Source organism: Xenopus tropicalis, chromosome 7 (genome assembly GCF_000004195.4).
Source record: "Xenopus tropicalis strain Nigerian chromosome 7, UCB_Xtro_10.0, whole genome shotgun sequence".
Classification (NCBI taxonomy): domain Eukaryota; kingdom Metazoa; phylum Chordata; class Amphibia; order Anura; family Pipidae; genus Xenopus; species Xenopus tropicalis.
In genome coordinates, this window is record NC_030683.2 from 56,187,709 (window position 1) to 56,203,258 (window position 15,550).

The window sequence follows — 15,550 nt, forward strand, 5'->3', positions numbered from 1 at the left end:
TTGAATTTTTTTTGTTGAAGTTTGTTGAATGTAATTCAATGTTGAATATATGGCTAAGGCATAAACTAGTAAATTAACAGCAATGGTGGAAGAAATTGAATCTTTTTTGAACCGCTTAGCACTACCAACACTTGAACAAAAGTACTGGGACTACTTAGACACAGACATCAGAACGATAGAAATCCAGGAGGCCCTTGACTCTTTTCCCAAGGGTAAGGCAGCGGTGTGGACGGCTTGCCAATAGAAACTATAAGCATCACTTTTAAGACTCTTGTACCACATCTCCTCAAATTATATGAGGAAGCTATACAGGGGGGACACCTTCCACAATCATTGTATAAGGCAGCTATTGTCCTACTCCCAAACCCTGACAAAGACCCTTAAATATGTGAGTCTTTTCGCCCTATCTCGCTCCTCATAGCAGATGTAAAGATATATGCAAAAGTACTGGCGAAGAGGTTAAGCAAGGTCATATCCCTAATAATTAATCCAGATTGAATTGGATTTATTCCGAATAAAACTATGGCACTAAATACCAGGAGACTAAATCTAAACCTATCCTTCACACACGACCGCACAGGAGATAGGGCTATAGCAGCCTTGGACATTGCCAAGACCTTCGACACAGGTCTTAAAAACCTTTGGCTTTGGCCCAAAATTTCTTCAAATGACCCAACTACTGTATAAAGACCCAAAAGCAACCTTGAGGATTAACTCCCTCAACACCTCAAGCTTTCAACTGTCCAGAGGAACGAGATTGGGCTGCCCCCTTTCCCCACTACTTTTTTGCGCTGGCGATAGAGCCCTTCACCCAGGCGAGCCCATCCACATATTAGAGGGTTTGAAAGAGCAGGCCTTACTGAAAAAATCCAACTGTACGCAGATGACACCCTGGTTTATCTGGGGGATAGAGGCCCCTCACTGGCTGCACTTGTTCAGCTCACACAGGACTTTCGTTCAATTTCTGGCCTAAAAAACAGTGCTGCCAAATCAGCACTATTTCGAGTAGACCAACAAACTCAAGGGGACAACCTAACGTCCCATACAAATAATCAAGGTGTTCACCTACCTGGGTATTAAAGTTACACTACCATTATCCCAATTTAATGCCCACAACATAGATACGTTAATGCAGTGGACACAAGGCAAATTCAAGGCCTGGCAGTCACTCTTCACCAACTTAAATACATTCCTTAGTAAATTCATATGGGGACCCTCTAGACCGAGGCTAAGGCTAACCACACTAATGAGACCAAGAGATGGATCCACCAAGACCTATCCCCACCACTTTACCAGCTATGGGCCTCAGTTGTAAGAACCCCAGGTCCGCTCTGGCTAGCCCTCCTCAGTAAAAAAAAACCAGCAAGACCAGCATACCTATGACTGCCTTACAAAGCAGGATACTAAGCCTCGCATATAAGTTGCTAGGCCACAATCAGTACCTGCCTCAAACCCCCATATGGTACAATGCAGATTTCCCAACACTCACCTCCTTCAACCCACCCAATATCTGGATCACCCTTAATATAAATACACTTGGAGATGTCTGGGAAAACTACCAGGTTATTCCCTTGCAGCAACAATAGACATTTCCCTCTTACTCAATGGATAATACAGGGTAGGATTACAACAGCCCTTGCAGGGCAGCTCCAAAACGAGGGCAAAACAGTGCAGATGGTACATATTAACAGATGGTAATAACCCTACATAGGCTGAATATAATTCCCTAAGAGAAGGTAAAAAGTGGGAACCCCCCCCCCCATACACACTGCAGCACCCTACAAAACATTAGCTATACTGGTTTTTCTCCCCTGAGAGTACTTATTTAATCCTTTACTATAGTGGTTTTTCTGTAAAAATGTCTAAATGATAATGCATGATACATTCAGAACTCATACTGTATAACACAATTGTACAATGCAATCAATCATTTCCTTGTCAAGGAATAAAGCTTCTTATTGAGCAAAAAAAGATAAGTATTTGGGTAGAAATGACATTTTAATTGTATTTAACCTGCCCCATAGCATGAGAGGAAGAAAGGTTAATGATGTTGCCAGTTGCTGGTTGATAGGAGTAATGTTCATAGGAATATATTGTTTGGAATCCAGATGTATATTTATAATAAGGGGATAAATGACAGATTGAGTCCAGTTGATGCGGAGTCCAAAGAATATAGAAAACCAGGAAAAGATTCTTAGTAGTGAGGGGCCTGGGTCTGCCAAAAAGAGTAAGACATTATCCGCATATAATGATATTCTTTCTTCAATGGGACCATATTTCAACCCTGTCAGTTTCTTAATATTACAGATTTGTATAGCAAAGGGTTCTATTGCTAAAGAAAAAAGTAGGAGCAAGAGGGGGCACCCATGGCTCGTCCCTCCACTCAGAGAAAAAGCCAGTGAGATAAAATTATTTGCTTGAACTTGGGACGTAAGATTCCTATATAGGAGTTTGACCCAATTTATAAAATTCCCGCTTCAAACTTGAGTCAAGAGCTTTTTAATAAGTTGTGGCAACAAATCTGTGCGGCACAAACCGCACGTGATTAGTTGCAGCGACTTGTATAGTAACCTATGGTGAAAAAGTCACCACAACCAACTTTTGACTAAATGCCCCATATGTGTCTTCACCCTACGCAAACTAAGATACATAGAACTGTAAATTTTTCAAATATTGTCAAAATACCTGATGCACTAATCACACTGCACAATAAAAAGATTTACAAGATGACTCACACTACTATCTAACTGGGCCATACAAACAGAAACTTCTTCTATGTTTCTTAAGTTAGATATAAGAAAAGCCTTTGACTCTGTCGCTTGGCCCCTATCTATACTACACACTATCAGAATGGGGATTCGGCCCTAACTTTATTATAAGAACTCTTAACCATAACCCATTAAGCAGAATCACTATGGGCCCTCACACTTCAGGAACCTTTCTAATTGAAAGGAGCACACGCCAGGGTTGTCCATTATCCCCATTATTATTCGACTTAATAATAGAACCCTTAGCCATAACAATAGGTAACGACCCAGATATTCATGGCTTACAATTAGGCTCTCAAGAACATCTACTCGCAGATGACAGATGACATAACAGTATTAATATCACGCCCCCTTAAATCACTACCCAATTTATATAGAATTCTGCAGAAATTTGGAATGATCTCCGGCCTAGTGGTGAACCCTACAAAAACAGAAGCATTAAATATAAATCTACCTCCTGAACAACTTAAACTACTAACAATAAATTTCAAACTATAATGGTGTAAGAACCACATAACAATATTAGGTATAAAATGTACTTATAGTCAGCTGTATCAAGCAAATTACACTTACACTGATAAGATACAGTGGTGTGAAAAACTATTTGCCCCCTTCCTGATTTCTTATTCTTTTGCATGTTTGTCACACAAAATGTTTCTGATCATCAAACACATTTAACTATTAGTCAAAGATAACACAAGTAAACACAAAATGCAGTTTTTAAATGAGGGTTTTTATTATTTAGGGAGAAAAAAAATCCAAACCTACATGGCCCTGTGTGAAAAAGTAATTGCCCCCTGAACCTAATAACTGGTTGGGCCACCCTTAGCAGCAATAACTGCAATCAAGCGTTTGCGATAACTTGCAACGAGTCTTTTACAGCGCTCTGGAGGAATTTTGGCCCACTCATCTTTGCAGAATTGTTGTAATTCAGCTTTATTTGAGGGTTTTCTAGCATGAACCGCCTTTTTAAGGTCATGCCACAACATCTCAATAGGATTCAGGCCACTCCAAAGTCTTCATTTTGTTTTTCTTCAGCCATTCAGAGGTGGATTTGCTGGTGTGTTTTGGGTCATTGTCCTGCTGCAGCACCCAAGATCGCTTCAGCTTGACTTGACAAACAGATGGCCGGACATTCTCCTTCAGGATTTTTTGGTAGACAGTAGAATTCATGGTTCCATCTATCACAGCAAGCCTTCCAGGTCCTGAAGCAGCAAAACAACCCCAGACCATCACACTACCACCACCATATTTTACTGTTGGTATGATGTTCTTTTTCTGAAATGCTGTGCTACTTTTACGCCAGATGTAACAGGACACGCACCTTCCAAAAAGTTCAACTTTTGTCTCGTCGGTCCACAAGGTATTTTCCCAAAAGTCTTGGCAATCATTGAGATGTTTTTTAGCAAAATTGAGATGAGCCTTAATGTTCTTTTTGTTTAAAAGTGCTTTGCGCCTTGGAAATCTGCCATGCAGGCCGTTTTTGCCCAGTCTCTTTCTTATGGTGGAGTCGTGAACACTGACCTTAATTGAGGCAAGTGAGGCCTGCAGTTCTTTAGATGTTGTCCTGGGGTCTTTTGTGGCCTCTCGGATGAGTTGTCTCTGCGCTCTTGGGGTAATTTTGGTCAGCCGGCCACTCCTGGGAAGGTTCACCACTGTTCCATGTTTTTGCCATTTGTGGATAATGGCTCTCACTGTGGTTCGCAGGAGTCCCAAAGCTTTAGAAATGGCTTTATAACCTTTACCAGACTGATTGATCTCAATTACTTTTGTTCTCATTTGTTCCTGAATTTCTTTGGATCTTGGCATGATGTCTAGCTTTTGAGGTGCTTTTGGTCTACTTCTCTGTGTCAGGTAGCTCCTATTTAAGTGATTTCTTGATTGAAACAGGTGTGGCAGTAATCAGGCCTGGGGGTGACTACAGAAATTGAACTCAGGTGTCACAGTTAAGTTATTTTTTAACAAGGGGGGGGGGCAATCACTTTTTCACACAGGGCCATGTAGATTTGGAGTTTTTTTTGTGTTCAATTATGTTATCTTTGACTAATAGTTAACGGTTTTTGATAAGCAGAAACATTTAAGTGTGACAAACATGCAAAAGAATAAGAAATCAGGAAGGGGTAAATAGTTTTTCACACCACTGTATTACGCTGGACAACTGGAGCAAATATCATATCTCAAGGATAGGGAGAATAACAGCAGTGAAAATGACGCTACTTCCTAAACTCCTATATCTGTTCAGGCTACTTCCTTTTAGCATTATTGAGAGAGACCTTGAGTGTTTTGAAAAACACATTCTATTGTTTATCTGAAAGTCCAAGAAATCTAGAGTGAATAAAGTAACATTACAAAGAAGGCTCTAAAGAAGGCTCCCTAATCTTAAAAAGAATTACATAGCTTCACAATTAGCTCAAATATCAATACTCCACATTAAAACAGCCCCACCATTGTGGGTGGATTTAGAAAATCATCTAGCACATCCCTATTCAGCAGAAGCCCTTATTTGGTCCCCCCCTATATCAAGAACGATTGTACACAGCTTAGGCCTGAGACACACACACACTATCTCTTTGGGATCGCAATGCAACAACGTATAAATTGATCTCTCCCCACACACCGATAGCTCCTATTATCGGTAACCCCTCATTCCTACCAGGGCTACAAATTATGGCGATCAAATGGTGGATTGACAACAAATTTATCAGGGTTTCAAGCCTACCTTTAGCATATTTGTTTGAAAACTATAACATCCCAAAGACAGAACACTATAGAGCACTTCAAATACTCCATTGGGTTAAAAACTGTTGGGAACAGAGAAACCCAGAGCAGATTACACTTACTTTTTTTTTAGGTGTTCCAGCAACTCAATCCCACCTAAAGCGATAACCATTCTTTATCGCTACATGATTTCACCCAAAAATCTTACAGAGATCTCATACATTAAACAATGGAGTAAGGACCTAGGTTCCACACTAACTGAAGATCAGTGGTCCCAAGTCTGGGACAACCTGAAACATAGCTCGATCAATCCAATTTTATCGGAAGCCGGGTACAAGGTCCTTTTTCGCTGGTATTTAACCCCAGTCAGAATAGCAAAAATGTTCCAAGGCACAAATAACCTTTGTTTTAGGGGCTGTTCATCTCTCGGAACTATGGGCCATTCATCTCTCGGAACTATGGGCCATTCTGTATATGGTGGCACTGCCCTAAAGCAATCAGATTTTGGGTGAGAGTATATAATTTGATTTTGTCTGTATTGCATGTAAACTTACGTAAGAACCCTTATGAACCCTTATGAAGCTCTCTACTAAGATCCCAAAGAACCAACAAAAACTCCTAAATCATATAGTGCTAGCGGTCAGACAAACGATAGTTAAGTCCTGGAAATCCCCTACAATAAATTTCATAATGTCCAAAAACAAGATTGACTGGATTTTCACTAAAAACTAACAAATATTACTATAGACAGACTTAAAACGTTCCAAATAACTTGGGAACCCTGGATAAGGTATAGTGATATGCTACTCGCACATCTCATTACACTATAAAAGGAAAAATGCAGTATAAGAATCAATACAGATGACTAAGGCCTTACTAGAGGATACGTCTCCACAAGTTAATATAGTTAATCAAGTTAAATTATTTAATTTAGTGAGTCAAACCATACGAATGCTTCGTGTTTACTTTACATACTAGTATCATACGGGCTTTTACATCACAAATATGGTCTGACACTTTGAATATTGATACATTTGATATAATGTTAAAATAAAGTGACAATATTGATGGAACTGATTAAAAAAAGCATGGGGTTTATCCCCACATATACTGTATATACACTATTGGATACAAATGTTTGATAAACATAAGAAAAATGTAACTGCTATTTCACTGCAATGTTTATACACAATTAACAAAAATGATGCGAGTATGAAAAACTTCAATAAAAATATTACAAAAAAAAAAGTATTATGATTGTAATAAAAAAAAATCAAAACGTGCAAAAGAAAAGTGTGGATATATGTGGTTACATCTACAAAAATTCTGTTTGTTAACTATGCAATTCAGCACTGCGGAATATGTTGGCGCTTTATAAATAAATGTTAATAATAATAATAATATGCAATAGTTAGCTATAAAAAAAAATGGAAACGGTAACATCTCTAAAAAGGTGTGTGAATTACCTTCAGACAAGCAGTTAGTACATGCATAATGGATAATTATTTCTAAGTGCTTTTGGGTTGTGTGTTTGTCAGAAACCTACAAGTGTACTCCATGCATATAAGATTATTGGCTATGGGAATCTTATACAAAGTATGCTGCATTGCCCCTAAGCTATGTGTGAGCACACAAACTTTGCACCGCAATATGTTTTGGGTATTGGACTCAAACAAAGAATTGTGTGTGTTTAGTACATACGTTTGCACTTACTTCTCTGTGCACAAAATAAACAATTTTTTGTGAACATATTCAAAAATTATAGGGTGCATTCCAAATATGCAAAGCACAGTGGGTGAAAACTGTCACATTTTTATAAATTTTAAGTTAATACTACCTAAACCAAGCAAAAAACAACACAAACAGCAACGACTGTTTAATAGAAGTGATTGGGCTCTCCAAAAAGTTAATAACAGAGACTGAGTGTGTGTGTTGCAACTGGATACTTCTAAGTTGCCTGCGTTAGGCACTACAGGACACTAACAACTGACCAATCATTTGTCACCAGCCCCCTTTTAGCTTACAAGAAATGCAAATGCAATAGCTTAAATGAATTTATACATAAAGCTTTCTTTTAAAATGTTTTAAAATGTTTAGTAGTTAAAATACATGTAATTTAATATATGACAGGGAGAAGGCCATGAATATAAAGTATTTAAATAGAGTAGAATAGGTGGTATGTTGTTTATTAAGAGATTCCTCTTAAAGCTTCTCTTTTCCTTTCTGTTTTCAATTTGTTACTTTTTCTTTATCTAGCTGACCTTATTTATAACATAATTGCAAATTGTCATGCAACAATTTATTATTGCTTATGACATAAAATGAATGTTGCATAGACTGTGATATGTTTTTGAAAATATAAATAAATTAAAAAAAGATGGGAGTAAACAGAAGAGCTGATAGCAAAGACATAACAGCAACTGATTTAAACAGAACATCTCACAAAGTAGAAAAACGTGTTATGGCAAGTTAAAGGAGAATGAAAGGCAAAGTCACTTGGGGGTGCCAAAATGTTAGGCACCCCCAAGTGACTTTAATCGATTACCTTGTACCCGGGCTGGTGCCCCTGTTAGGAGAAAACAGCATCAGCCCGGGTACCTGTAGCGAACGCTTTTTCCTTCCTTTTCTGGAAAATGCCAGTGGTCGGCGCATGCGCAATAGAGTGAAAAGCCGGCTTTTCTGATAAAGTTCGGCTTTTCACTCTACTGCGCATGCACGCGCGAATCAGGAAGGAGGAAGCGCTCCAGCTAACCCGGGCTGGTGCTGTTCTCTCCGAACAGGGGCACCATCCCGGGGTACAAGGTAGGCGATTTAAGTCACTTGGGGGTGCCTAACATTTTGGCACCCCCAAGTGACTTTGCCTTTCCTTCTCATTTAAATAATTAATAGTATTACTGGGACACTACAGAATGACTTAAGGAGGTGAAAAATGTTGCAAGTTCAAATACCACTGCAATTCACGTGTGACCTGTATTTTGCAAATCTCATTTGCAAGTTAAAAGGCTAACTACTTTATAATAAACTTACCGATTTCAGATTTTTTTCCAGGATGTGCCAAGTTGGCTCCATCACCTCAAACATCATGTAATACTGTATATTTTGAACAAAGTTCAGCATCCTCTGACGAAGGGTAAAAGCTCCAGCAAACCTGAAGATTAAAGACAGATTAGGTTATTTGTATACATGGTATATTCTTTTACAGCCAGTCAGTTGCAATTATAATAGCACTGTATTACATTAAATTTGTCTTTGCTTACATATAAAACGTTGTTCTTCCTGCCACATCACTACCAGGGGTATAAATATAAGCAACTCTATAACTATCATGAAAAGAACAACACCCTCCCCCTAAAACAAAAAGACTATACCTTACCTACATATAAACTTATATATACTGTGACATGCTGACTGCCTGTACATGCAATTTTGGGGGAATTAGCAATGGTAGGCAGGCATGCAGAGGATCTGGAGCATAAGAGACAGGGACACAACTTCTTCAGGCAAAACAAAGGTTTTTTTAGGGCCAATTTTTCCCAACATTAACATAAGACAGTTCATAAACAGTTTAGGATTATGATTTGTCCCTTCTTCAGGGCTCTCACCTTCCACAGTAATTCACACTCAGGCTTCACCTTAAGCCTTGCTAACGCCTGTAAGCTCTCATCCACCTGGTCACAACTCCCTCTGCTCCTTGCAGTGGCAGGAGGCGCCCCCAGCTCCTCTGGGATTTCCTGACACAGGCCAGCAACCTTCCTGCACTGTACCCTGCTCTGAGAGACATTACTCAGTAAATCCTGGCACTTCTCTGGGTGACTCCTCACTTGGTTACCGCTCCCTCTGCTCCTTGCAGTGGCAGGTGGCACCCCCAGCACCTCTGGGAGTTCCTAACACAGGCAGGCAGTCTTTCTGCTCTGTGCCCCGCTCTGAGAGTGACCTTCTGAGTCAAGAATCAAGCTCCAACTTAACCCCCTGTGTAATCACACAGCCCTTTTATTTGCTGCTCACTTGCAGCCTAATCAGGTAGCTCCCTAGAGCTGGGCCAACTGAAAATGTTAAGTGGAGTACGGAATGGAGGACCTAACCAATTAACCCTCCATTTACTCTAGGGACCTATTCATTTGGCTTTTCCTAAGCCAGTAACACAAGGCATTTTACCTGGTGCTACTTGTGTCCCACCTTCAACACTGGTGGAAAACCAATGATCAAAAAACAATGATCTTTTCCATTGCATCTCTCATAATACTAAAAGAGTATACCCAGAGTCATTCTTAAAAGTGTGGTCCCCCAGAATGAATACTGTTAACCAACTGTCCCATCCATAACACCACATCAGATCCCTACATGGACTACCCACCAGTTCTCACACTGATAACCCAAAATAATTAGAGGCACCAGTTTTGCAGGAATCTGTCCCCAAATGGAGAGAGGAGCCTTTGGAGGCACTGAGCTACCAATGCTGGTTTGTAATACACACGCTTTTTTATATGTATATATGTGTCCGTGTGTCTGTCTGTATCTGTTTGTGTATCTGTGTGCTAAATATACTAACTGATCAAGCATTCAATGTGGTCAGGCTGCCTGAGCTATACAATAAGATATACCAAATATTATCTTAAAGGTGCACACTAGGTTCTATGTTTTCTTTTTTTTTTTTTTTTTTTTTTTTAAGTAGATTCAGACTCAAACTTAGTCTGTAAGCCTACTTCCTACTGGGTCTCTTACCACATGGCACTTATTCTCCGTGTATTTATACTTATTTATTGTATTTATTATAACACTTGTCCTCCCTGTGTGTAATTCTGTATATTGTAAGATTGTACAGTGCTGCGTACCCTTGTGTCGCTTTATAAATAAAGTTATACATACAAAACTACGATATTTTTTCTGGTTTATTGTATGTGCCAACCACTGACCACTATGCCAAGGCTAAATGTCATTTTTATGGGCTATAATGACTGCTACTGTGAGTGTGACTATTATAATGAGGAGTATTGTATAAAATCCACTATTCAGAAAGGATTTTTTACTGTGAGAGCTGTGAAGTTGTGGCATTCCCTCCCTGAACCAGTCATATTGGCTGATACATTAGATAGCTTCAAGAAGGGGTTGGATGGCTTTTTAGCAAGTGAGGGAATACAGGGTTATGGGTGATAGTTCTTAGTATAAGTGGATCCAGGGACCGGTCCGATTGCCATCTTGGAGTCAGGAAGGAATTTTTTCCCCTCAAAATTAGAGAGGCTTCAGATGTTTTTTTTTTTTTTTTTGCCTTCCTCTGCATCAACTAGCAGTTAGGCAGGTTATATATAGGCATTATGGTTGAACTTGATGGACGTATGTCTTTTTACAATCTAACTTACTATGTTACTATGTATGTTGCCTACGCCTGGAACCACTGTTTTGTCCACACGCAGCAGATTTCAGCTCAGAAATGTGTGAGTATGCATTTAGGAACTGAAATCTGCCATGTTTGTACGCACCCTGGACAAAACAGTGGTGACACGGATTCTGTCTGTGTTTTACTCAATATGGTTTTTTATTGATTTTGGGTAGCAAAAAAGGATCAGGAGAGTAACAGTTAGAGAAAGGAAAAAAAATTGCATCTTCCATGTTGCATTCAGTCAAATTTATACATTGTTTTAAAACTTGAAAAAGGAAAGAGGAGAAAGAGTATAGGGGGAGTAGAGAAGCCAGAGGAACCAAGTTGTGCTGTAAGTGTTGTAATGTTTCGGAGAGGAAAGAGTTCTTCAAACTTATGTATTTCTTCGATTTTCTTATACCAATCTTGCAGTGTCAGGGTTATGACTTGTTTCCATCTTTGAGGTATTAATATTTTGGCTGCATTTAATAGGTGCGGTTCAAGCAAATCTTCAAAAGTAGACAGTGGTTTTTCCATATGAAATAGCAAGACATATTCAGGTGCATTCGGTAATATTAATGATTTGGTATATTGCTTTCCTAATACTTTCCCAGAAAGGTTGAATAAGTGGACACAAAATATGTGCAGCATTGAGCCTTTTTCTTTGTTGCACCTCCAGCATATATCACTGGTATGTTTATAGATAAGTTTCAATTTGGAAGGGGTATAGTACCATCTCATAGCAATTTTATAATTTGTTTCTTGAATTCTACTGCATCTGGAACTCTTGAGTAATTTATTCATTAAGTTGCTAAATTGTTCCTCTTGAAATTGTATGCCTGTGTCTCTGGACCATGATTCCAGAAATGTAGGTTTTTTTGAATGCATGTTTCAGGTGATCTATGTTCGAAAAAGGTTTGACTGTTTGGAATTTGTGTTTGTCTCCTTTATCTATGAAGTGAATTAATTGTAGGTTGTCTTCTATTAGCCAGTGTGAGAAGTAGTTTGGTTGTTGTCCAGCAGGAAAGACTGGATTGTTGATTAGTGGCAGGAAGGGAGATGGGAATTGTGTAAGTTTATGTTTTAGGCAACATTTATCCTAGATCACAAAAGTATTTATCAAAAGCAGATGGTCTGCATATCTGATTCTTCTATATCTCTTATCTAGCCATGGGAGATGTATTAAGTAGCTATAGGTTGCTTGCTGTTCTATCGCAATCCATAGCTTGGTGTCGGCATGGTGGGACCAATAAATGATACGAGTATGGAAGCTAAGTAGTATAGTCTACAGTCTGATAGTGCTACTCCTCCTTGTGTTTTATCTTTTGTTAATGTTTTATAGCGAAGTCTGCGTTTTTTTTACCCAGCCATATGTATCTAGTAATGGTGGCTTGTATTGAGTCTAATATTGATTCTAGGACATTTAAGGGAAGAGTCTGGAATATATACAGTATTCAAGGAATTATATTCACTTTAATAACATTGTCTGAACCACAAGAGGGGTTTGTTTAACTAGTTATCAAGGTCTTTTTTGATGGCTGCTAGGAGGTTTTTAGATTGCTGAGTGCCCAGTCTTCATAATCTTTGGATATTTTTATTCCTAGGTATGTTAGTGTATGGGTGGACCATTTATATGAGAAATTTTGGGATAGTGCATGTATGGTCTGCGATGTAAGTGAGATATTTAAGGCCATGGATTTCGCGAAGTTCACTTTGAAATTGCTAAAATATCCAAAATGTTAGTAATTGGTTGAGTATTGGAATAGAAATAATTGGTTGGGTGATAAGAAAAAGTAAGTAGTCAGCATAAGCTGCAATTTTATGATGGCGATTGGCAATGGTTATTCCTTGTATATTGGGGTTAAGGCAGATATGCCATAAGAGTGGCTCTAGTGCTATAATAAATAGTGTGGGTGATAAAAGGTACCCTTGTCGTGTGCCATTTTGGATATCTATATAGTTGGATAGGGTACCATTAATCCTTATGCGAGCTGTGGGATTATTATATAGGGCTTGTATCCAGCCTTTTGCTTTTGAGCCTAATCCGATGTAACATAGGCATGTGAACATGTAGGACCAATTTACCCTATCGAAGGCCTTTTCTGCATCTGTAGATAACAGCATTAGCCGATAGTTTTGTTTTGTTTATGTGTAAAATGTTTATTAATCTATTAGTGTTGTCCCTTCCTTCTCTGCCTGGTATAAAGCCAACTTGTTCTATTATTTTATGTAATATAGTTTTTAGTCTATTGGAAAGAATTTTTGCAAGCAATTTGATGTCTCCATTTATTAAAGAGATGGGTCTATAACTACCAGGTTCTTGGGAATTTTTCCCAGGTTTGAGTATTAGGCTGATATGGGCTTCTAAGGATTGTTTGCTAAATTGGGATTCTTCTTGTATGTCTTTGAGCATGAGGGAGTAATTTATCTTTGAATGTGGGGGCCTGTGGGGGTTGTTTTGAGAGCTGTTTCTAGTTCTTCTAAGGTTATATCCGAGTCTAATATGTCAGAGTCTGTTGTTGGTATGTGTTTCATTTGTGATGATTGAAGGAAGTCAGAAAGACGTTTCTTGTAATCAGATTGAATATTTGTAGATTTACCTGGTAACTGGTATAGGTCACTATAGAATGTTTCGAAGGTTTTAGCAATTTGTTCTGTTATATGGCCAGTTGCCCCATTTCTTAGTTTGATAGAGGTATATAGTTTTGGTTTTGGACTCTAGCAAGTAGGTGGCCGCATTTGTCACCATGTTCGTATAATTTGTGTCTGAAGACTGTGATTGCTTTCTGTGTAAAATAGTTAAGGTTATTTTCTAATGATTTCCTTGCTTCTGTTAGTTAGAGGAATGCTTGATCAGAGTGACTTTGTTAATGCGTTCTAGTTGTTGGACCTGTTTGATTTAATCTAGTCTAACTTTTTCTTTTTTGCATCTTGCACCGTGTTTGATCAAATGGCCTCGGATTACACATTTGTGAGCCTCCCAGAAGGTCAGTGGGGATGTGTCTGGTGTGGAGTTCTCGTTAAAGTAATTTATTATTTCGATTGTTAGGTCTTGCCTAATATCTTCATCTTAGAGAAGGGCTTCATTAAGACGCCAGATGCAATGTTTTGTACCTATCATTGAATGGTCCGACCAAGTTCTGGTTAATATTTCGCTGTTTATCACTTCATACAAAGAGTGAGATATAAAGATAGTCAATCCTTGAGTATAGATTATGTCTATGTGAGTAAAATGAATAGTCTTCTCTCTGGGATAAAGTATGCGCCTGGGGGTCTATTAGCTGGATGGAATTAGTTTGCAGTGGGCTAGTTGTCTAGATGGAATACTGGAATGGCCATTGGAACAATCTAACCATGGCCACGGTCTGTGTTTTTCCATATGTGTGGCATTGTCTTATATGAGAATGTTCTCTAGTCTAGGGCACTGGACTTTTTCATTGCATTTATTTTTGAACACATAATGCACATTCAGGGAAAATTCACATTATATATAAATATAATATAAATTTATATTCACTATTTTCACTTTGGGTCTATACATCCAACATGCTTTAGTAAATCTATGCTTATTGGGCATCAAACTGTTCAGTAGACCCCTGGAATTCATACTGTTTTATCTTTGCATGTAAAAAATTAAATGAGAAAATTGTGGAAAATTGCAATAATGTAAGGTGATTTTATTAAAAAATGTAATAAGAGCCGCTAACTTTAGCAGAACTTTGCATTCAACAGAATCTGTTTCTGAAAAAATATGAATATGGTCTGCTAGAGTAAACTTTTTGTTAGTGTAATATTTAGCCTTGAAGTCTGAAGTATGCAGATATCTGAAGCAGAGCTTTGGAAATTTGGCAGACGGAGCTTTTGACCTACACAAGTCAGAAATTTCCATAAACTATAAATATTTGGCATATGCCTCTCTGTGTAAAATCTGCTTGGGGTGCCACTAAACACTTACATTGATGGGGGTGAAAATATAGGGCTGGAAATGTAGGAAACTATGCAGATCTGGCCCTTCAACAAGAGCTGTTGGTTGTGAACAGAGACCTCAACGCGGGGAACGAGGACAGCAGGTCATGTTTTTCATAGCTAACAAAAGTGGCGTCAGGGTGCGCCTGAATTGCCAGATGTATTATCATGGGATATGCGCAAATGCTCACCTGAAGCCTATGATTGCTACCCACGCAGGTACATACTTATGCTCCTTCTGAGATAACAGAATTCTTAGTGAATGCAGTATGATGATGGGACACCAGAGATAGGGGATCAAAAAAAGGTAAATCCCAAAGAAATAGGGCATTAATATATCTGGTCTATTTCAAGCCATTTATGATCAATCCCTTAAAAATTTTCGTGTTGGATGCTATCCAGTTTTTACTAATAACTGTTTGAGGGCAGATTTTATCTTCCAAAAAAGGGCACTGCTATGGGGGCAAAATTTGCCCCATCATATGATAATCTGTACATGGGAATATGAGCATATTTATGGTGACAACAACTCTTTTAAAGAATATATACAGCTTTATGGTCGCTATATAGACGACCTGTTGTTTATTTGGAAGGGTGATGAGTTTCTTTTTATGGATTTTGTTGGCTATTTAAATAATATGATCTTAATGTTCAATTCACATCTGAGTTTCATAATAACAGAAATAATTTTTTGGACATCCTGTCGATGGGCAATGGTAAAACGATTGCCACCTCTCTTTAT

At 38.5% G+C, this 15,550-nt stretch overlaps 1 protein-coding gene across 2 annotated transcripts in view; it reads right to left on the reverse strand.

Annotated features, from left to right (window-relative positions):
• The window catches only part of tubgcp2 (tubulin gamma complex associated protein 2), a 119,699-nt gene that overhangs the window by 19,374 nt on the left and 84,775 nt on the right, over nucleotides 1–15,550 (reverse strand). For both annotated transcript variants that reach the window (XM_002940307.5, XM_012967068.3), the window contains one exon: nucleotides 8,514–8,634. In XM_002940307.5, coding sequence (XP_002940353.2) covers nucleotides 8,514–8,634 — 121 coding nt within the window. The remainder of the gene's footprint in view (nucleotides 1–8,513; nucleotides 8,635–15,550) is intronic.